This window comes from Globicephala melas, chromosome 3 (assembly GCF_963455315.2).
Source record: "Globicephala melas chromosome 3, mGloMel1.2, whole genome shotgun sequence".
Lineage (NCBI taxonomy): Eukaryota > Metazoa > Chordata > Mammalia > Artiodactyla > Delphinidae > Globicephala > Globicephala melas.
Window position 1 is genome coordinate 41,864,186 of NC_083316.1, and position 24,132 is coordinate 41,888,317.

Genomic DNA, 24,132 nt, shown 5'->3' on the forward strand with positions numbered 1-24,132 from the left:
AAAGTAAAAAAAAATAAATAAATAAAAAATAAAAAGACTTGAAGGCTTATGCATATAAAGAGGGCATGTGGATGGTCGTAGTGGTAAAGCACCAGTGAAGTTGGAAACAGATGGCTCTGGGTGCAGCTTAAATACACACCCTCTCCTTACATACACACATATTTATATAAACACAACAGTACATGAAATTACGTATATAATTTTACATATTAAGCATACATGGACAGACATATCCTGTAGGATTTACTCCTGCAACTCTGCTTTGGGTTTCCTTTTAAATTCATCTTTAGTGATAAAAGGATCCCTTCTTATTTCTTAGACACAGCGTTTGAATTTGCTTGGTGCTTTCTGACAATTGTGTTCCATCCTGTGCTCACTACAAAGTGCCCGGTTTTAAAACCAGCACAACGGGAATGAGTAACTGCCTGGGCAAATGGGCACGTCTGCTTGGCTTCACAGGATGAGGACAAGCGAGGGGTCCGCCCTGTAGAGACGCCCAGCCCTGCCCAGCTGCACGGACAGATGTCAGGACTCACCAGATGCTGCGTAAACATAGAAACATCCTCTGTGCTGTTGTCAGAATTGACTCGCACCAACCTCCCGAGTCTAGGGGAACTTACAACTGTAAAGGTTATAGTTCTGTTTCCTGCACTGTCCATGTCATTGGTCACAGCTCTCAGGTCACGAGCTGAAAGGGGCTTTATGGGACCTAAGTGAAGACTGAAACATGCATGTAAGTATAAAGCATATGAAGGCTATGGTTAATGAAATGATCTTTACAGACCCCTGAAAACTGGAAAACACGTAGTTATGGACGGGGGGCTGGCTAGCTCGAACTTGAAATTGGGCTGTGAGGGGCCAACAGATCCATGCGGCTGCTGTTTGTGGATGTGCTTTGCTACGGGGGCCAGAGATGAAGGAGGAAAATCCCATGAAAAGAGCCCCTCAGCCCCCGCAGTCCTGCATGTCTAACTGATCTCGAGAGAAAGAAGGCAATGCCAGGCGAGTGACACCCAGCTCGGCTCTGAGCACAGGAAGGGGGCGCCGGCTAAACTTGGGAGGACAGACGCGTCCTGGCCTGACAGCGGCTGCAGGTGCTCGACGGAGTGTCCATCTGTGGATGCCTGGGGGAGAGGTTGGCTCTGAAACAAATGGTGGCGGTCTCCAGAGGAGCCCCCAGATGTGCAGGTTGCATGGACAACGTGGGGAGGGAAGGGCCTGTGTGGATGTTAAGAGAAGAAGAACCAGTGAGTGGTCAGTGTGCTAATGTGATCTCATTGATAACTAAGGGCCAGAGTGACTTGGGGACATTCAGGTTAGCGCAGTGCTTCTCAAATACTCTGTAGTGAAGGATCAGTGTTTCCCACCAAATCCATTGTGGACCAATAATTTTATAAAATACAATAAAATGTCACAACAATGTCAAATTGCTATAAAATTTTCTGAACACCTCCTTTCATTTCCCATTCTTATCAGTTCACAGACTAGAGGTCCATGGACCACAATTTGAGGAATATAGGGCTAGAGTTTCTATCGCTTTACTTTGCATGGGTTTAGGGAATATCCCCAACCTGATACGGTGGCAGATCTGAGAGAGATTTACAGTCATCCTGGCCCAATCTCACCTTCTCTTTTCTGTTTTAGCTCTTGCTAAAGGGCTTTAGCATTAGGTCTTGCACAGGAGCCTTGCAATAGCTCTTGGAGTCGGCACTTTATAAATTGTCTATGAAGTTGAGCCAATCACCCAATAACTAAGCCTCCTAAATGACATTCATTTTGCTTTCCTGACGGAACCATTATAGCCTGGGAGAGTGAGGGCCACCGACTGCAGTATTTAAACCACATTAGGTGCTTAAAGGCAGGACCTTGACGACAGCTAATACACGAGGAAGCCAGCTTTCAGTAAGATTTTCAAACATGCAAAGATTGTTCTGAGCCTTTAATTTAGAGGTTCCCTTTAAAATACCTGACAACAAAACCAAAAATAACAAGTGGGACTACATCTACTCAGCAAAGGAAACCATCAACAAAATGAAAAGGCAACCTATGGAATGGGAGAAAATATTTGCAAACCACATATCTGATAAAGGGTTAATATCCAAAATATACAAGGATCTCATACAACTTAGTAGCAAAAAAACCCCAAATAACCCAATTTTAAAATGGACAAATGACTTAAATAGACATTCTTTTCCAAAGAAGACTTACAAATAGGCAACAGGCACATGAAAAGGTGCTCATCAACGCTAATCATCAGGGAAATGCAAGTCAGAACCACAGTGAGATATCACCTTACACCTGTTAAGATGTCCATTATCAAAAAGACATGAAAGAACAAATGCTAGTTTGGGATGTGGAGAAAAGGGAACCCTTGCGCACTGTTGGTGGGAATGTAAATTAGTGCAGCCTTATAGAAAATAGTATGGAGGTTTCTCAAGAAATTAAAAGTAGAACTACCATATGATCCAGAAATCCCACTTCTGGGTATATATTCAAAGGAAACAAAATGATGATCTCAAAGAGAAATCTGTACTCCCATGTTTATTGCAGCATCACTCAAAATAGTCAAGGTATGGAAACAACCTAAATGTCAACCAGTGGATGAATGGATCGAGAAAATGTTGTAAAATGTGATACACACACATATACACGATGGAATATTATTCAGCCTTAAAAAAGAAGGAAATCTTGTCATTTGCAACAACATGGATGAAGCTAGAGGGCACCAGGCTGAGTGAAACAAGGCAGACAAAGACAAATACTGCATGGTATTACTTACATGTGGAATCTTTAAAAACAAAAGTCAAACTCATGAAAACAGAGATTAGAAAGTGGTTGCCATAGGGCTGGGGGTGAAGGAAATGATGAGAGTTTGCTAAAAGGGTATAAACTTTCAGTTATAAGATAAATAAGGTCTGAGGATCTAATGTATAACATGGTGATTATAGTTAACATTGTATCGTATAATTGAAATTTGCGAAGAGAGTAGAACTGAAAAGATAAAAGTAAATATGTGAAGTGATGAATGTATTCATTAACTGGATGAGGGGGAATCTTTTCATAATGTATACATAAATCAAATCATCAGGTTGTATATTTCAGATATCTTACAATTTTATTTGTCAATTATACCTCTATAAAGCTGAAAAACAAATGACAAAATAAAATAAAATAAGATAAAATAAAATACCAGAGCTCCTGAGATAGGCACTAGGTCCTGGGGCTCCTGAGGCGTAGGCAGGAGTACCTGGACATATCAGCCTCAGGATCACAGTTCTGCCCCAGATTCAGGACTGCCTTGGTACAACCTTGGCTGTCACACACACACACAGATGCTTTAACTCCCTCCCACATTTCTCTTAGTTCTTGCTGCTGAAAGTTTTGCGGTCACTGCCACCTTCTAGCTTCTGGAGCTGGGGACCCAGGATGTGAGGTCACCCCGGGGAGGCCAAGAGGAATTATTCTGTATGCTTAGTCAACATTACAGAAAGTCATAACTGAGGCCCACTCTCTGCTGCCTGCCAAGGTGGCCCCCATCCTGTCAAGTGGATTATACCTCTTTTGTGTGCAGTTTCTGGGCTCCCCAGCCTCCAACTTCTCATCTTCAGTTTTGCGTTGGAACTTTTCCCCACCGTGCCTTCTTAATTATTTCCTGCTTATAAAGGACTCTTAACTTTTCATTTATTCCTTCACCTCAAGGATTACCTTTGGCAGGTGTGTCGGGGGGTAGGTGGGAGGGACTCTTTAAAAGAATCATTTCATTATCTTATTTAGCCTTTTGGGGTAGAGGCCACCAGAGATGTTCCAGGCCAAGAGTACTTTTCTCTCAGCCAGGCTATATTAATCCCTCATTCCTTTGTCGAGCTTCCTAACCCAGCAGAGTGTCTAGTTGCTAGTCGGCAGTAACCTGGAGCATGTTCAGTCAGAAAGGCTAGTTGGCCCCATGTTGCCACTGCTCCATGAGCATCTCTTGCCGCGCAGCCCAGTTCACCAAGAGCCATCATTTCCCCCCACGCCACCCCATCTCCTTTCATCCAAGCATTGATATTTTCATCCATGAGCTTCAAGCACTTAATTTGGGAAAGGATTCACGAAGGTCCCACCTAAATCTATATTCCACAGAAGAACTGTCCTACAAGGAGTGTGGTAATAAAAGGACTCTAAGCATATCTGTTTGGCAAGCTCTCACTCCATATATAACTCTTGGAGATTTGAAGAGCAAATCAGCACGTTAAAGACTCTAAGTCTTGGAGTAAAGACATCTTTTTCACCCTTCTTTTAGGTACACCTATTGTGTTTATTTCATGAAAAACCACCACTACCATAACAGCAAGAGTTTCATGGTCACCAGGCTAGGGGGTCTTGTGCATCTCTTCAACAGACATTATCAAGTGCCTCGTATGTGACAAGCCCTAGAATAAGGAGTAGAGATATACCAGGAAATAGCACAAACACAGTCCTGTCTTTTCTTTCAGATGTCATGGTAATCCTAAGAAGTAAGTATTTGTTTCCTCATCACTAAGAAGGGATGATAAGGCTCGGAGACATTAAGCAACTTGCCTAATGGTCAAACGTAGGTCTCACTGACTCTGAAATGAGTATTATTAAAAAGTTGACACTATATTGCCTACACTATATTACTGTGAGCTCAGTGCTGAAATGATATCTGAGTTAGGAAATGTGAGGAATCATGCAAGTAATCTGATAGATTCTGCTCTCCACCTTCCAGACACAGCCTGCCTCTTCCCTGGGCTTCACATCTGCATTTATGCTGTCTTCTCTGGTATGCTCACCCCTCTTTGTTGTCACCCACCATAATGCTACTCACTCTGCAGGGGCAGCCTAAGACCCATCTGGCCAACAAGATCTCCCTCAGCATTGCAGTCTATGGGAAATTTTCCTCCCCCGAACGCAAGTAGCTCACCCAGTCTGCGCCCTCACTGGACGCTTAGCATAATATATTTTGCATGATTAGTGTACTCTCGAGTATAAGTCTCTTATTTCCCTACTTAGTAAGCCTTTAATTTTTTCCTTCAAGATTGACAATCTTTTCTTATAGCTCTCGGTTACCTCCTGCTAAGCCTTACAATATTCAATCCAGTGTTTCAACACCATCTGACTAAAAGGTTTCATAAATCTCTGCTCTAAACCCTTTAGCAACACGCTGTGACTTCCTTCTGCTTTCTTCTCTCCCTCAATTCCCACCATGGAGGATAGATGGCCCGTTGGTGAGACATGATTCCCTCTATATCATAACCAAACCCCAAGGGGATTGAAGTCACACAGTTTGCTATGAATACCCTTCGCTAATCGGTTACTTAACTCTAGGTCTGTGTAAGCTTATATTCTAGACTAGTTTGACAAAGCTCTCAAGGTCAACCCCTCCTCAACACTCTATATAAAAGAACCAAGTACAACTTGGATACACAGAAAGACTAGGACCTAAGGCCATAGTTTGTTCCAAAATGCCATCACTAAAGATAAACACATTCAATGGTGGCATTCAAGGTGAAAAAAATTGGTTACAAAATTCCTTTCTGGGGAATAAATTTTCCTGAAAGAAATAGAATATATATATAAACACACACACGCATACACACAAATATATATGCACATATATATGTATGTAAGTGTTTTTATACAAAATAACAAAATGAAAATATACATCGAGTGAATTTCTTAGTTCACACGCACAGAAAGTTTGTTTAGAACTATAGTTCTTCCTGCTTTAAAATAACTGAGTTAAAGAGTGACTCTCAAATTTGGCAGGGCATACAAGCTATGACGAACCTTAAAACATTCACCCACTAAGTATCCTTATCACTACCTTGTCTAACGCTACAAATTCTTACAAGTCTAGAGCCAGGGCCACTTTTTAGGGCAGTATATGCAAAGGAGGCAGTAGCATGGCCACGAGCTGCTAGGCTGGTGGGGAAAGCCCAATGGGCATGGGATCACTGAAGGTGAAAAAAAAGCTGGGTAATTCTGGGTTGCAGTATTTCCATAATCCAAGAAAGTAAAACACACAAAATTTCCGTATAATCATTGTTGTTTATTAAATTGCTATGTATCTTTTCCTGGTTGTGTATATCAGTCCCTCAATAACATTAAGAAGGAGACAAACTAAATAGCCACCATGATGGTCTCATTCTCAGGGAACTGATGTTCTAAAATGGAGACAGCCCTGGAACACAGGCACGTACAGAAAGGACAGGAGTTGTGATCTGAGCACAGGGTTTGGGGTTGGCATCGGCACTCGGTCTTGGGGCTTAGGATTCTTATTAGTTACATGACTTTGAAACTGTCCAAGCCTCAGTGTTTTTTATGTGCCAAATACAGATGATCAAAACTTGGTTTTCAACACATGATTTTGTTTAAATCCTTCTAACAACTCAGTTCAGTAGATAAAAAATATAAAACACTATAAAAACATAAATATCAATAGTATTTGAATATCTATTCTAGAATAGGAATAGATTTTCTCCTATTATAGTTCTATCAAATCCATAGCTCTATAAAAAGAAATAGATTTTCCCTGATATTTCAGAACATATAGGTCAACTCAAGTCTGACAAGAGCAGCAACACTGGACAGCTGACAGCTGGAGTCACCCCAGAGGTGGGACACAGAGTGCCTCCCATCCCCCCACCAAGGGGCTGGCTCATAGATGAGGGCAGCAGAGGTCACTCAGGGTCTGCTCCCAGCAGGACCTGACATGGGGGGTCCTGAGGGAAGAAGGCTGGGGCATCTGTCATCATCATCCCTGCAGCTTCACACAGCATCAGGGACCAACATCCTGGGGAGGCTGTTGGGCCAGACTGAGCAAGGCTCAACTGTGTCCTGGAGACAGGACGAGGAGATGTGGTCTTCAGAAGCATGTCCACACCTACGAATTCTGATACAGAACAGAGGGGGCCACTGCTACTTGGGGGTGTTAGGGTAGGAAGAATGCCAAGAACAACTGGACCAAGTGACCCATAGTGTCCGTCCCATCTCTAAAATCTGTGGCTCTATTGTTCTCATTCCACACCCATCCAACCTCAGATCAAATGTAAGAACCACCTGATGGAAACATACAATAAAAATCCATTTTCCTTCCTCCTGGCCAGGAGCTGGAGTTGGAAATAAGTCACAGTCTGGGGATAAAAGGCGACACAGAAACCAAGAATAACAGACCTAACCAGCTAGAGGGAGCTGGAAAATGAAACAGCTCACTTTGGAATCTGAGGATAACGTGCAAGTTCTAGGGGAGCATTCTTGGATACAGGATGCAGGGAGGCCAGGGCAGGGCAGATGCAGAGCATGCTGGGAAGGGAAATGAGATGGTGGCTCAGGGCTGAGTCCAAATATTAAATACAGGGCTAAGAAAACTATATGTTTTGCATAGTTCCACAAAGGTGACAACACATTTTTCTTGCTAAACTAATATTCAGTAAAGCAGGTGCCAGAAACTCAAAACTTTCTAAGCTGTAGCAGCTGTAACTCCCCTTTAATCTAATAAAACTGTCTTCAATTACTAAACCAGAGTTTAGCCAGAATAGATGAAAGGTATTTAATCTTTTGCAGCAACCAGATTTACTCTGATTTTAGACCCTCTTTTTAATAGATTGCTATAGTTTTCAGAATTTTAGTGTGCAGTAGTTTGCTTATTTTTTAAAAACTAAATGGTACCCTAATTGCCTTGAAAAACCTGATGGAAGCATCACACTTATTCTCAGAGAAAAATTATGGAACATAAAAGGCTTCAGAAGAAAAGAATCTGGGCTAACATATCTTCAACTGGATTTTGATAAGGTTTCTTTTTGTGAGCTCAAATGCTTAAAGCACCTAAAAATTTCAAAATTTCTCCTTAAAATTCTTGTTTTTTTTTTTTAAGTTACAAACAGTAACCTTTTTCTCTAGGGTTACAATAGAGGTATGTAAGCTTTATCTATTTCCTGGTTGCATAGCCAAGTTATATCATCTCTTTAAGCCACAAATTCTGACAACTTGCTGTGAATATATCACCTATTTCACATAGATGTAAGGATTAAAAGACTAGTACAATGCTAGACCCATGGATCTCGGTCCTGGCTGTACTTCAGAACCACCTGGGACTTAAAAAAGATAATGATGGCCAGGACCCATTCCAAAGACTCCCATTCAATTGGTGTATGGTGAGGTTGAGACACTGCTATTTTTTAAATCTTCCCAGAGCCTGAGAACAACTGGCTAGAGTAACCATGGAGTGGCCATAATTAATAAAATGATTAGTGTCTTTTTCCATCTATATTTGACTGAAAATGCATATCAATTAAACAAGTTACAATGCACAGGGTTTTTTTTTTAAACTGAAATATAAAATTTTATTATTTCCTGTGCCATCTACCTCAGTGCTTTTTTTGTGAAATAACAAGTTTTAATTTTTTCCTCCTTTTTCATTACCCCTGCCATTGGGTAAATCTTTTTCTATTCCTGCAGTGAGGGTACTGAGCCAGAGATGCTACCTTAGATCTTTCCATTCTTGGCAAAAAGCAGTCCAAAGGCTTCAGGGCCCCGAAGCAGGAACTCAGTGAAATCCTGATGGTCCCCCTGATACAAAGCGTTTTTATATTCAAAAACGAAAACCCCAAGATCTAGATGGTCAGGACAGAGCCTGGCTCTCCTGCTTCTTTAAGGACCCTAAGGAGAGAGCAGGAAGAAAGTGCACCTGGAAATAAAGATTCCTCCCCCCATTGCCCTTCACCAACACGCCCTCTTCTGAGGAACAGGAGATAGGAGAGAGAGGGGTGGGGAAGACCCAGCCCTGCTTTTGCTAAATTCCTGCAAAGAGACAGTTCTTTCTGGAACTTTGTCACTGTTGTTGATATCACTCTATAGTAAAAGATGACACTTTATACCATTCAGGTAGAACTTTCTAAATAAATTGAAAAACACTTAAACCCAAACACTCAATGAAGTTAAAATCTTACCTGGAGAGATGCTCAGTCCTCTGTTTACTTCTAAGCTAATGATCAGAGCTCGAGCTGTGATACTAAACATTTGTTGTGGTGTAAAGTTCAAACCATCAGTAACCTGAAAATTAAAGCGTCCTGACATTGCTCCTTTAAAAGAAGAAATTACATTCTGGTCAATTTGGTTGTTTTGCAAAAGCCACCCACTTCCACGTTCTCTCCCACCTGATCCCCCTGCAAAGTGACCCCTATCAATTTGAGAGAATGTTAACAGTCACTGAGCTCACCAAATTAAATATTGCCAAAACACAAAGTTAAAAGAACATCGATAAAGGTCTAAAATGCATATTCCTGCCTCACCCCCTCCTGAGAGTAATAAAAGAAAGCAAAGATGTTACCTCCAAGAAATTTTTTTAAAAAGTTAAAACATGTTCATCACCTGCATTTTATTATTTTGGCATCAATTTATACCAATAAAAGTAATACATGCATGCAATGTACACACACACACACACACAGCCCTTAGCAATTTCTGAACTACTGATAACACTTACTTGATAATAAGAAAAATGAAAACTAGAGGGAAGTAAATAACACTTAGCCCCTCCCCCCAAATAATTTCCCATTATTCATCTATTTCAAACTAGCTGTTTTCCGCTAAGAGGGGAAAGAGAAAAGTGGAGAAAGACTCAGCCCCATTTTTGTTAAATTCCTGCAAGACGAGAATTCTACTCCCACACTTCTGTCAAGGGATCAATTAGTGATATCAGAAAAGTTATAAATTAACTTATGTGCGAAACAGAAGTTTAGTCGGACCCCCTATTGATCCCGTTCCCGGGAGTGCTTTACCAATCTGACTCCCAAAGCACCAGGCAGGATCACCACGCAGACAGCCTGATGATCACAATCCCCTCACCCTTTGAAATTGTTCATCCAGCATAAATCTGCAGGCCCACAGGTCTCTGCATCCTGTAATGGGTAGAAATGTCCTCTTTGTTGCCCTCAGGGACATGTGGCAGGGAACAAAGGAGGCATGGTTCACTCTGCAATTACCTACTACTCCCGTAATAACATGATTTAATAAAGGGCTGCTTGATGGCTTAACGGTCTCTCAGGTCTCTGTTATCTAAGCAAACCCAGGGAGTTCTGATTCCTCACCAAAAAAAGGTTACAGCCTTTAAAATTTTTTTTCCAAAACACTCAAGAGTCATATTTTTAAAACAGCAAAAAAAAAAAAACCCACAAAAAAAAACAGAGAAAGAGAATTCTGGGTCTGCCTAATTCAGGGCAGAGGCCCGCAACGAAATGTTATTTTTCTTTGTCTGCTCGTTTTGACTAGAAATAGCACTTTGAAAATTGTATTTAATTAAATGTGAAATTAGGGAGAGAATACTTTCGGCCATTAGGCACTTTGAACATTTCATGAATCTGGAAACAAAATAGAAATGGAATCGGAAGGAATTATATCAAAACAAATACTAAAATAGTGTACTGGGTATGCCCTAACTATCATACTAATTATGACCAAAGAGGGGGGAGGAGAGAAACATGAAAGCAGCTGTGACCTGTGGATTTTCTATTGTACAACCTCAGATCTTCCTGACTTGGCTGTACTTTCAGAAGGGCAACCTGAAATCACTTAGCTCCACCACTTCTCGGCTCTATCGACCTACTTAGGTTGTTATGTGGAATAATGAATTAGATTAATGGCAGAGCACTTTGCAAATATAAATGCTAAGAGAGACTAATTAAACCTAAGCCTTTGTTTGGGGCTGCTGATGGACAGATGTAGCAGGGAGAACCAGCTGGTTTCAGCAAGAGACTCATCCGCAGCTGGGCTCCAGCCACTTTGAAGGCTATTATTGCCTCCAAGTCCATTTACAAAATGTAATGATTCACTCTCAAAGAGCTTGACTATAATCCTCCTTCCTGCTTTTTAAGGAGAAATTATTTTCTCTACTTGCCAAAAGCAAATATTGACCTGGTAGTTTAACAAATAAATCAATCCAGAGAGCTAATTTATATTTTAATCCTTCACTGCAAAGGGTAACTTCAGTTCTTCAACCTACCCTAGCCTTCAATGGGTGGCAGCTAGTGGAGAAAGCCCAGCTTTACGGTCAGACCAACTTATATCTTTCTGAGCCTCAGTTTCTTCATCTCTAAAACAGGATCATCACTTCCGCTCACACAGAGAACTTCTGCAGGTTAAATGAAATGGATCATGTGATTGCACCCAATAAAAACATACATATGTGGAAAAGATCATTCAGTCTAGAAATAATGCTTTGGTACATATGTGGGTGGATTTAGGATCTTGTTGCAATAAAACTAATCCCCAACAGGTCCCCAGGCTACAGGTCTTGGTACCACTAGATGACAGCAGTCACACAGTAAATGATTTTCAGATTATCTGGGGATTCTTTGTCCTTAACTGCAAAGATAATCAGGAAATTACTGCATTTGAATTTAGAAGATTTTAATCTTTATTTTCTTTACTGTATTTTCAAAGAAGATAATTAAAAATGGCTGGAAAGATATGGCTTTTAGCTTTCCCGTCATGCGCCCCCAGCTCACGCTCCCCCCCATTTCCTCCTGCAGGCTGAGAATGGGTGGCTTCCTCTCTGCGACCACTGACAAGGGTAGCCTGAAAACGAAGGCAAGTTAGATCACCCCTTCTGCAGATTTACAGTGGCTATTTGGCCTACTGATTTACTGATGACCAGAAAGAAGAAAACAAAGTCTTTTAATGTCAGGGTCTCTTAAATTTACAGTTATATTTACTCATTCATTCGTGTGTTCATTCATTTAACAAATACATTTGTTGTGTTCACTAATGTATTCCTCGCATTTGGAACATTACCTGGCACATAACAGGTATTCAATATGATTTCATTCTTTCCATAAGTTTGTATTAAGCACCTACTATGTTCCAGTCACTGTGCTGAGGATATAAGCGCAAACAAAAGAAAGAGCCTATTCTTCTAGCCCTTATACTCTAGTGGGGAAGACAGACAACAAACAAATGAACAAATCAATATATACTGCAATGTCAGGTAGCCAGGGTAAGGGATAGTGGGTGACGGAAGAGACGCTATTTTACTGTGTGGTCAGGAAAAGGCTCTCTGAGAAGCATATATATGAGCGCAGGCCTTACACGACAGTGTGAGTAAGCCACGTGTGAGTTACAGGTACCCTCTAATGTTTGCCATTATGGACCTCACCAAACTGTGTCACTTTTTAAAAAATTATAGAGTTTGCAAAGTTTTTAGATGGCTTGTGGTTTTCCTTCAGCAGCTATTAGGTTTGACTACATGTTAACCTCTGATTGAAACACATTTTAGTTTCACGTTGTTTTTCTCAGTGACATACCAGTGTGTACAAACACTAGCTGACCCTCACTGATTTGAGCCTGGGTGAAGTTCTGCATGCTTAGGCCAGGAAAGGACTTGAGAGCCAAATGCCCATTGCTGGGTGGAGAGACCAAGTAGGCAAGGTCCTGCGGGGAGGAGTCCCCATCTTCTGCACAGAGCTCACCGCTGGTAATCTCAGTGACAGAATTCACCCACACCTTAAAAAGAAGAGAATCACAGATCTTGAAAGGACCAATTCCAACCATATAACCCTAGTAAACTGAACAGCTATGAGACCCTGGCCCCTTGCACAAAGATTTAAAAACTGAAGCCATTCACCGAGTTTTTAAAGCATGAAGATTCTTAATTCAAAACAGACAGATAATTAAATGCCAGATGAAATGCAGAGCATGTTGTAGTGTTTAGATTTATAAGGTTTATGAGGTTTCAATAAAAAATAGGATTCATCGTTATTTATTCAAAATTAATTATTTAAACTGCATATGCATTTATATAAAGTATAAAAGCAATAAAAGCTGATGGTTACTAAGTACCTTCTGTGTGGCTGGCATGTGCTAACACTCTGTGTGGAATCTCAATCACAGAACCTACCTCAAGGGTCGACTTAAGGATTTCTATTCATTAAGAAGCGAATGATTTCATCAGCTTTTAAATATTTGAGGGCAAAGCACACACTGCACATTCTTTATTATTCTCCTTTATCCTACCTGTCTTGCAGGAAAACAAATATCTGGTCCCTACGGCCTTATAATGTTTGCTGTGCTGGTAGCTCATTGCAATTCTTTCTGAGTAACAGTCTCTATTTTTCCAGTTACATTTAAAATCTTTACATTTAAAATATTCCCATTATTCAACAATGCATCATTTTTTGAGCATCTACTACATTCCAGGCAATGTTCTGGGGTTTGCAATACATCACTAAAACAGAGTCTTGTCCTTGTGGAGCATACATTCCAGCAGGAGAGCAGAAGGGAATACAGGGAAACAAAGAAGAGAAATAATGAAGAAATGAATTACATAGTCTGTTAGAGGGTCACAGGCACTGTGAAAAAAACTTTAAATGAAGCAAAATGAGGCGCTCAGGAGTGGGAGAGTGTTAGATAGGAGGCTATTCGGAGGAAACGTGGAAGGAGGCGAGCGGGGAGCCCCGTGGGCGTGTGGGGAAGAACATGAGGCAGAGAGAACAGCCCTATGGTGGGAGCAGCCCTCAGCTGTCTGAGGAGGAGCAAAGAGGTCAGGGTGGTGGGACCAGAACAAGCAAGATGAAGGGTAGGAGGCGGCGGGTCAAACACAGCCTGGAAGGTCAAATCCCACAGGCCCTTGAAGGCCACCAGAAGAGCATGGGCTTCACTTGAGTGCAACAGGGGATCATCGTGGGGCTTTAGGTGAGGTGTAACTTGGTCTGGCTTAGGTCTTAACAGATCCCTGTGGCTTCTGTGTCAAGGACAGACTCTGGAAGGCCAAGGGTAAAAGGAGGACGACAGTTAGGAGGCGACTGCAATGATCCTGGAGAGAGATGAAAGAAGAGATGGGGGGAGTTGGAGAGGAGGTAAGAAGCAGGGAAATTCTGGGTGTGTGTTGGCCACAGAGCCAACAGTTTCTGACGAGCTAGGTGTGGTGAGGGGCAGAGGAAGGAAAGGCGGTGAGAAGAACCTGGTTTGGGTCTCAGCAGCTAGAAGGATGGAGTCACCGTCAGCCGAAACGAGGGCAGCTGCGGGGGAAGTGTATCTGGCAGTAAGAACAGGAGTTCGGTTTTGAACATGCTCAGTCTAAAGTGCTGAGACGTCACACCAGGTCTGATGGAATTAGGCTGTTTCGAGTTTCTCTAATCCTGCAGTCACGTGATATTTCACCAAAACTAAAGATGGCGGCTTTATCACTAACTAGATTTTCTCATTTCTCTCTGTATTTATAAACGTCCTCCCCCCAGAAATTCTGTGCCCATTCCCAAGCTCATGTGTCATTCTTTGCTCTCTGACTAGACACTGATCATCTTCTACGCTTGTTACCAACTTGCTTAAAAATTCAATCCTAAGCAATTTACTAGGTAATCGCTCTGGTCTAAGGGGCTGTTCTTCTCAGTAGAAAAGGCAGTTTATAAAATAACTTACCTGTAACTAAATGGAATTTGAGATAGGGAGATTAGAAAGTACATAGGATCCCTACATTTACCTACCAGACATGATATGCCACTTCACCTATGAAGCCCTGGGCACATTTCTCAATTTCTCTGTGCCTCAATTTCCTCAATAGTGAACTAGGAATAATAGGATTATTATGTATAATGAGTAAGTGAAGATCTGCAAGTGCTTCGGAAAAGCTTTATCTGGCACATAGTAAGCATTCAATAAATATTACCTTTATGTTGCCCATCTTCTTCATCAGGTTTGGCTCTGAGGATAGATGTGATTCCTTCACATTACTTAAAAGTCATTTGGAGTTTAATGACTACCACTTTCTTTTTTTTAATATTTATTTATTTGGCTGTGTTGGGTCTTAGTTGCGGCGCACGGGCTTCTCTCTAGCTGCGGCGTGCAGGCTCTCTAGTTGTGGCACGTGGCCTTAGTTGTCCCGCGGCGTGTGGGATCTTAGTTCCCTGACCAGGGATCAAACCCATGTCCCCTGCATTGGAAGGCAGATTCTTAACCACTGGACCACCAGGGAAGACCCTGATTACCACTTTTAAGGCTATTCTTTTTTTTAACTTTTTTTTAATTGGAATATAGTTGATTTACAATATTAACTTAATTTCAGATGTACAGCAAAGTGATTCAGTTATATATATATTTTTTCAGATTATTTTCCACTATAGGTTATTACAAGATACAGAATATAGTTCCCTGTGCTACACAGTAAATCCTTGTTGCTTATCTATTTTACATGTAGTAGTGTGTGTCTGTTAATCACATACTCCTAATTTATCCCTTTCCCATCCCTTTCCCCTTGGTAACCATAAATGGGCTATTCTATAATATGTCCTGTGCATTTTGTTTAATTCCACAGCATTCCTCCATAATTTGAGGTAAACAGTTTATCCATTTAATGATTCTGTTGTCAACGGATGCTCCTATATCTTGGCATCTGGAATATGCCCACTGAGGATTTTTCAGCCCTAAACTCTAAGGACATCAATTTTTTAATAGCTACCAGAAATGTTAATCAACCTAATGTTCAAATTATAAAGTTTTGGTCTTCAGTTAATCCATGGAAAGCCTACAGTTTCTATAAAATACACAAGTTGGACTGCTTAACAAAATTCCAAGTCCAATCATTCTAGTTTTTCACTTTTCACATTTTTAAATCCATCTGTGTATTTTATTCTCATTTTTTCAGGAACTTGAACTGATTTGGAAATGTACTGCCATTTCTCTTCCCATGACTCGTAGATACTCATTTTTTCCGACACCATGCATCCGAAAGCTGGATGAAGCATGTTTTCCACTGTAGTTACTCTTCTGCGAAACACTGCTCTTGCTCCTCTTGCCTCTGGAATACACCATCTTCCAAAACAAATGTAAAACCTGCCACTGAAAACAAGAGCTAGTAACCTCAGGTCTCCACTTCCACTCAAACCAAATTTAGTTCAATTAAAAGTCCCATGGCTTTCGGTGAGGCCTGATTTAATGCCTAGTCCTTGGTAATGGAAACTTCAAATGGGTGGGGACAAGAAAAACAAAGACTCCAAACTTGAATTCAGATTTCAACGTGACCCAAAGCCCAAGAAATTATGGTTTAAGGAGGTAATATCTGAAAAAATTAACACTTGAACCTGGAATGATATATTTTTTAATTTGCCTTTAACTTAAACAGGAGGTTAGTGAGATTTAGAAAAATTATGATCCAATATATCCAAATTATGCTTTTAATATTTAAAAACCCAGACCTTTGTTTTGAGTTTCATATGAGAGATGTGAAATATTTGTGAACTGACTAGCCCACTATTTGACCCCTTCAGGCCTTCAGGCCTCCAAGTCACCGGCTCAGACTTTGCTGCCTGCATTCTTCCGCTGTCCCTAGCTCTCAAAGCTCTTTTCAGTGATGGCAAGTGCTTATCGGAAACAAGCAAACAGTTCTATTTCTGGTATGAACAGCAACAATAATAAAACAAAATGTACAGTATCACTGAAAGCAAAAGTTGAAAAATGAAGCCCCCTTGTGGACACCAATACATTTTATCGGGTATGCACGAAAATCACTGGTCATGCTTGAGTACGAAAGAGAGTATGTTCAGGAGAACATATTTCTGAGAGTAAAATGCAAAGGATTTACCTGATGTGGTCTAACTCCAATTCCTAACTCCAGCTGGTCATGACAGGAATGATCTCCTGTACCACTGAATGGCCATGATCAGCCAGCCACAAGTCCTGTGACTTAAGGCAATTTGTTAAAATACTTTCAGTACACTTGAAATGATGGGACTGATGGGTTAACGTTAGATTTCTGCCTCTGAATTCCCATCCAGAGTCTGAGATGCTATTAGCAGCTCTGACCCTATCCTCCCACTTCCTTCTCGCAGGTAGACTGCAGATGACCCTTCATGCCCTCTCCTCTAAGCTCCAATGACAAGTAAGGAGAGTGAGCAGTCATGTGGGATAGTCTGAAGGTCTTGAGAAAACGTTGTTTGAAAGTCAAAGCCTGGTGGCGCAGGGGTTGAGAATCCGCCTGCCGATGCAGGGAACACGGGTTCGATCCCTGGTCCGGGAAGGTCCCACATGCCACAGAGCAACTAAGCCCGTGCACCACAACTACTGAGCCTGTGCTCTAGAGCCCATAAGCCGCAGCTACTGAGCCCACGTGCCACAACTACTGAAGCCCACGTGCCTAGAACCCGTGCTCCACAAGGAGAGAAGCCACTGCAATGAGAAGCCCGCGCACTGCAACAAAGAGTAGCCCCTGCTCGCCGCAACTAGAGAAAGCCCGCGTGCACCAACGAAGACCCAACACAGCCAAAAATAAATAAATAAAAATCAATAAATTTATTAAAAAAAAAAAGAAAGAAAGAAAGTCAAAGACACCAGAGAATCTGAAGACTATGATGGTTAATTTTATGTGTCACCTTGACTGGGCCACAGGGTACCCAGCTCTTTGGTCAAATATTATTCTGGGTGTTTCTATGAGAATGTTTTTGGATGAGATTAACATTTAAATGGGTTGAGTAACACAGATTGTCCTCCCTCAGGTGGGTGGGCCTCACCAATCAGCTGAAAGCCTGAATGGAACAAAAGGACTGATCCTTCCCTAGGGTCAGGGCAGTAAAGAGAATCCTTTCCTGCCTGACTGCCTTTGAATTGGGACACTGGCTCTTCCTGGCAGCCTTTATATGGGAACTACACCATCGGCTCTCCTACGTCTCCAGCTTGCCCACTCACCCTACAGATCTTGGGACTTGCCAGCCCTCATGATCACATAAGCGAATTCCTTATAGTAAACAAACAAACAAATAAATAAACACACACACACACACCCTATTGGTTCTGTTTCTCTGGAGAACCCTACATAATACAGAGGACTTATTAATTCATATTTAGGATTGTTTTTGCCCCAGACTCTGCCACTGTCTAACTTAGTTATTTTGGGCAAGTCAGTTAACTTCTGAAGCTTTCTCTCTTCTTTAAAATGGAAATAACAGCAATACTTGCTTTATCTACCTCACCAGGTCCTTGGGCTTCTTAACCATAACAATGAAGGAAGAGATAGTAGAGCATCACGGTTATGAGCAGAAACTTGCATTCCAGCTCTGCCACTTACTGTCTACCAGCAGCTCTTCCAGTACTGACCTTGGGCAGATGTCTGAGCCTCTCTGTGCGTCAGATTCCTCATCCTTAAAATAGAAATGATATTCCATAGAGTTGTTGAAGATTAAATGAGTAAATAAATATAAAATGCTTAGAACAATGCCAGAAACAGAGTAAGTGCTAGGTAAGAATTAGCTACCATTAAGATTATGTAAATGATAGTTGTTATTACTGTTTGCTATGCTCTGAAATCTAGAAGAAGAAAAATCACTGTCTGAAATAATCCCCTACATTTGAAACTTCTGCCTGGAAAGAAGTAACTAGTAACTGTAGCTTTGGAGAAATTATCTGTTTGTTGGAAAATGTACTCTGCTATTTTCATGAAATGCATACTCTTTATACATTAGTTTTCAGAAGGTTAACAAGCCTAATGTGTGGCAGTTCTTTTGTATAAACAGTTATCCATTTGTGAGAATAACTTGCATTATGTTCAACACACACAGTTTTTCCAGGAAGTTTTCTGTGTTCATTTGCCATTGTTATTACACATTCTCATGGATATGATAGAGATATCATACTCCAATAAAAAAAATTAGGGGCAAATAAAGTAAAGAATATCTTAGATGTCATAAACTGCCAATACAGGCTCTTGAAATCAGCAAAACCAATTCCTGACTGTCTCTTGGCTCTTTTTCATCAGGTCTAAATTACGCTGAGATTGGTAATAGACACTGTAGTTATATCATAAAATTTTAGTGCATAAGATTTCCTTCTTCTAAAATCCTTAAACCAATTCCATTCACATTATGCTATATATAACAGGAAAGCAATGTTGTAATTATATACCCTGGTCTACATCCCTTTTTCTTCGAATATTTAAAATTTTATAATTTATGTTCTTCCTTTTCTGTATTTGCCCTCCTCAACATGACTTTGGGCCATAAGAGCAGTACCTAAAGCGAATCAGCGAGGTTTGCAGACAATATACCTGGTCCGTCCTTTCCTGCTGGACAGAGCAAGGCAGATGGGCAGGGAATGGGCAGGCAGGGCTACCCTGGCCAGCAGCCCTATGATGATGGGTACTCACAGGGAGACTTCAAAGCTGAGGACGGCAATCTGCGCGCCTCCCCTAAACACAGAGACCTCTGGCATGTGGTAAAGTACCCTGATGAAGGGGTATAGAGGGGAGGCGGTTGTTACAGCCTGCATTAACTCTGTTATAACCTTCCAGTACACGTTTCTAGGTGCCCTGCTAAATAGTTTCCGAAAATGAACTCCTAGGACTTTACTCAACCTGTAAAAGCTCAGGTGTTCCTAGAAACAGGAAGAGTCATTTTAAAAAGTGATTTATCCATATAAAAACATCTAGCTTTGCTAGATCAGTGGCATACAATGTTCTCTGATTAACACCCAAAGTAAGGAATACTTTTTACAAAACAACCTATTACTCATACGCATATATGGATATGTGTGTGTGTTTCAGATGACGCAAAAGTTTCATATAACAATTCTGCCCTCACTACACACAGTGCATTCTGATGCTACCTGTTCTATTCTGTTTTATTCTATCTAATTTGTTTTTTAAATGTTGGTTCTGATCCACTCAGTTAATTTCACAGTCTATTAATAGTTTGCAACCTGGAGTTTTAAAACACTTCCAGATCATTCTCATTGTGGATAGCAGAGTGGACTCTGCTCAGACTACCTGGGCTTAAAACTCACTCTCTTACTAATTGTATGACCTTGACCAAGGGACTTAGCCTTTCTGTGCCCCACGTCTACTATAGTCCTCATTCTATGTCAAGGGTTGTGAGAGAATTGAATGAGAAGTCACATGTGATGCTTTTTGAAGTGAGCCTGGCTCACAGCAGAGGCTCGATAAATGCTGGTCCACTTCCCCTTCCTCACCTCTAGAAGCCCAGTGGAATGAAACGGTCTAGTGTAGGGGGTCCTTATGCCCAGAAACCAGCTCTCACCATGGAACCTAATGTCTGACCACTCTCCTCCCTCCATCTGCTCTGGCCACTCTGAGCTTCTCATGTCCTCAAATACGCCAAACCTGCTACAGACTCCCTGGATTATCCCTTTGCTGGGAATGCTCTTGCCTCAGACATTCATATGGTTCCTCACTCCCCCACACGAGCAACCCTACACCGGCCCTTATTCAGAAAAAGAGGTAACAAAGCAGGCTTAAGACTGCCTTTCCTTAGAAAGTCCTGCATGCAAGTTGGCACTTGGCTGGCATCAAGCATCTGGGAACTCGATGGTTAAACAGTTTTCTGTACTGATATAAAACTTTCCCTAAATAATAAGAATGGCTCACTGTATCTAAACAGCACAAACAATGTGGTTGGTGCAGGACTCCTGCTTTCCTTCTAGGAATCCGGGACTTTGGGTCATACTAGGCAGAGGGCGCCTACCTGACCAGCCCCCAGTAAACATATTGGGTGCTCAGGATCTAATGATCTTCCCTGGTAGACAACACTTCCCACGCATTGTCACAACTTGCTGCTGGTGGAATTCAGTGCATCCTGTGTGACGTCACTGGAAGAGGACTCTTATAGCCTGACCGACTTTCCTCTGGACTTCACCCCACATGCCTTTTCCCTGTGCAGATTTTGCTTCTTATCTCTCACTGTAATAAATCTTAGCCATGAGTTTGACTATATGCTGAGTTCTATGAGTCCTTGCTAACGAGCAAACCTGGAGAGGGCTTGGGGACCCCTGACACACAGGGCTCCATGCAAACATCCCTTCCATGAAGAGATCCTCTCTCACTCCAATCTCTCTGCAAGGTCAGCATTCTCTAACCCCATCACTCTCTGTCCCCTTAAATACTCTGCAGAAAAATACAGCAGATCATCACTCTATTTATCACATACTTTTATTGTCTTCTCCACTCGACATAAGCTCCACAGGGCACTTAGACATTCAAAATTTATTGCCCCTACTACAGGCCTGGCACTGTGCCAGGCACTGAGGGCAGCATAGGAAAAGGACAGCAAAGTCCCTTCCCAATGGAGCTTACGTTTATGGGAGGTGACAAACAATAGATTGTTTATTTGTTTACTACAAAGGAGAATAAAGCAGGGTCAAGGGACAGAGGATGGCCTGGTGCTCTTTCTGCTGGCGTGGCCAGGGAAGCATCTAACAGAGCAGCACATCTAGAAGCGTGGGGAGCCAGAGTCCAGCCAGGATTCCCAGAGGGGGTAACATGCCTTTGCTTAAGGAGCCCTAGTACTACGTTCTGTACCGGATGGCTGGAATCAGTGAAATCTAGAAAGCCTCTATTCACAACAGTCATAATTCAAAAAAAGAAAAACTCATTTTGGCAAATGAGCCTAAGTCTTTCTTGATGTAGAAAGATTTTCATTGATAGAGCACCATGACCATTATCTACAACTGAAGAAACAAATTCTTGAGATCTCTTCCATTTTAAAACAATCAAGCAAATCCTACCAAAACTGTTTCTACATGTTTACATGACTAGTTAATATATCCTACCGTAGTACCTAGTCACCTCCAGATTTTAGACACACGGACTTTAAAACCAAAACTATTCATATGTTTCTCAGTCAAAGAGAAAAGGTTCCCCCAGTGTATACCAGAGTACGTCCATCCAATAGAAAAAGGCTCAACACTCCCTCCATCCGTCTAAGCGCAGCTTCACCCAGAGAGTGTCAAGCAAGGTTTACAGTCATAAAAACCACAGGGTATTAGAACTGGGAAGGACTGACAGATGACCAAGGAAAACACACACACATACAGACACATACGCACACACACACACATATACATACACACTCACACACCCTACCCTGCAACCTGCTTATGGTTTTGCTATTGAGGAAGGTGAGACCCAGAGAAATTTTGCTTAAATTGGGCAGTTTACAAGCCTTAAACTCTGGTCTCCTAACTTTAATCCAGAACTTTCAAAACAGAAATGAATTTCTTACTCGATAAATAAACGAATAAGCTCAGAAAGGGCCAGTGTCAAATGACCACATCCCTCAAAAGTTGTACCCTTCCTGGCCTGGATCCAGGCTATCTAGGGAAGAAGATAGGAAAAAAGGAAATGGCTCCTACTCCGGGCTATTCTTCCTTTTTCTCTTGAGAGAAACACTCTGGTATCAAGGATGGGGGAAGAGGTCGGGGCAGACTGCCTGAGCAAGTTCAAGGTTCCTGGTAGACTGTATTTCCCTAATTTTAAGGGAAGACAGAAACAGAGTCTAGGTTACACTTTTTTCTCCTTACAATTCAATGTTCTGAACATCTTAAATTGACAGGTACATTTAAATACAATAAAGCTATTATTAAGTTGATGGTGCATCTTACAATCCATGGTACCTCCAAGCCCACAGTGGGGCTTCAATTCCTTTCCATAAAGAAGCCTGAGAGTTCACTACCTAATTCTTTGTTCTTCCTCTCCCTCTGCCAACTCCAGCTCTTCTCCCATATCTTTCTAGATCCTAGGTCCTTCCCCCCGGATCTCTCTCATCCTGCAGTTCTGCATCATGCAGCAAAATGCCCAAATCCTCTGCCGAGGCTCCTGGGCAAACACACAGATGTCAGTACGACTGCTGCAGACCTATTCCCTTAAGTCCACTTTAGTAGAAACAAAGGGCACGACAGCTCTGGAGACTTTTTCTTCCTAATAAGACAGCCCTGATCACACAGAGGCACTGAGAGAGCTTGAGTCAGTCACAGGTAATGGGGGAAGTGGCAGAGCACAGTGGCAAGAGGGTCAGACTTGGGCACACTCGGCTTCAAATCCACACCTTCCCTTGTGACAGCCTGGGGCCTCAGTGCTCCCATCTATAACGAGGTTAATAATCACAGCAGTTCCTTTGTAGGGCTGTGAAAACGACACCAATATGGAAGATGTCCAGTACTCTACTCAGTAAAAAATGTAAACTTTTATAACTGTGTTTAATAATAACTGACACCTACAATTCATCACACTGGCCTGCAGCCTACTTCTTAGATCGCTTTGCTGAGAGTGAGTCAATAGGTATTAATACAAGAATAAGTGTGAGGAGAGGAAGAAAGGCAGCTGAAAACAGCAGGGGGCAGCCCACGAGGTTGACCAGCTGGAACACACCATCCCCAGGCTACCTGGGTAATGACTGTGAAGTAAACTAAAAGATAAAGAGACAAGTTCCAAAGGTCCAAACACCACTAATTTTTCCCTGAAAATGTAGAGGCTGCATAACAAACCGAGCTGTAATATAACTAAAAGCACTAAAAAGCCTATTCCGAGATCTAATTATTTTGAGCAAATAAAAACAGATTTTAAAAACTCCAGTGATTGGGACTTCCCTGGTGGCGCAGTGGTTAAGAATCCACCTGCCAATGCAGGGGACACAGGTTTGATCCCTGGTCCAGGAAGATCCCACATGCTGCGGAGCAACTAAGCCTGTGAGCCACAACTACTGAGCCCTCAAGCCACGACTACTGAGCTCACGTGCCACAACTGCTGAAGCCCGCGCACCCTAGAGCCCGTGCTCCGCAACAAGAGAAGTCACGGCAATGAGAAGCCCGCGCATCGCAACGAAGAGTAGCCTCCGCTCTCTGCAACTAGAGAAAGCCCGCACTCAGCAATGAAGACCCAACGCAACCAAAAAAAAATTTTTTTTAATTAAAAAAAAAAAACTCCAGTGATTTTTAACAATGTAAAATTTTCTAGTTTGATTAGCCCCTGGTGGGCTCCTGAGTATGCCTGCACAATAATTTAGTTGGTGCTGGGGTGTTTTATAATTAAGGTCAAAGGCTTACAGTTCCTCATTTCTTTGTTGTTCTCCTTGCTTTCTTCCTGTCCCTCCCTGTCACCTACCTGGCCACCACTCTCACCAAAGACTCTTTTTCTCTTTGTGTCGACCACCAGCCAGACATCACGGGTGTGCTGCACCATCTTGTAGCTTGGTGGTCTAGATCCTTTGCCACTTAGAAAACAGCATTTAAGATTACTGGGTTCGAACAGCACAAGCCGTAACCAACAGAATGTCTTGGTAATAACTAGCATTTATTTAAAACCAGGAGGAATATGCCAAGTATACATACGTAGTCATATATCTTATTATTTAATAGTAGAAA

At 41.8% G+C, this 24,132-nt stretch overlaps 1 protein-coding gene across 2 annotated transcripts in view; it reads right to left on the minus strand.

Annotated features, from left to right (window-relative positions):
• Positions 1 to 24,132, minus strand: part of LOC132597066 (chondroitin sulfate proteoglycan 4-like) — a 66,414-nt gene that overhangs the window by 19,962 nt on the left and 22,320 nt on the right. For both annotated transcript variants that reach the window (XM_060295775.1, XM_060295774.1), the window contains 2 exons: positions 12,303 to 12,501; positions 8,952 to 9,083 (listed from right to left, as the gene is read on the minus strand). In XM_060295775.1, the coding sequence (XP_060151758.1) occupies positions 8,952 to 9,083; positions 12,303 to 12,501 (331 nt within the window). The remainder of the gene's footprint in view (positions 1 to 8,951; positions 9,084 to 12,302; positions 12,502 to 24,132) is intronic.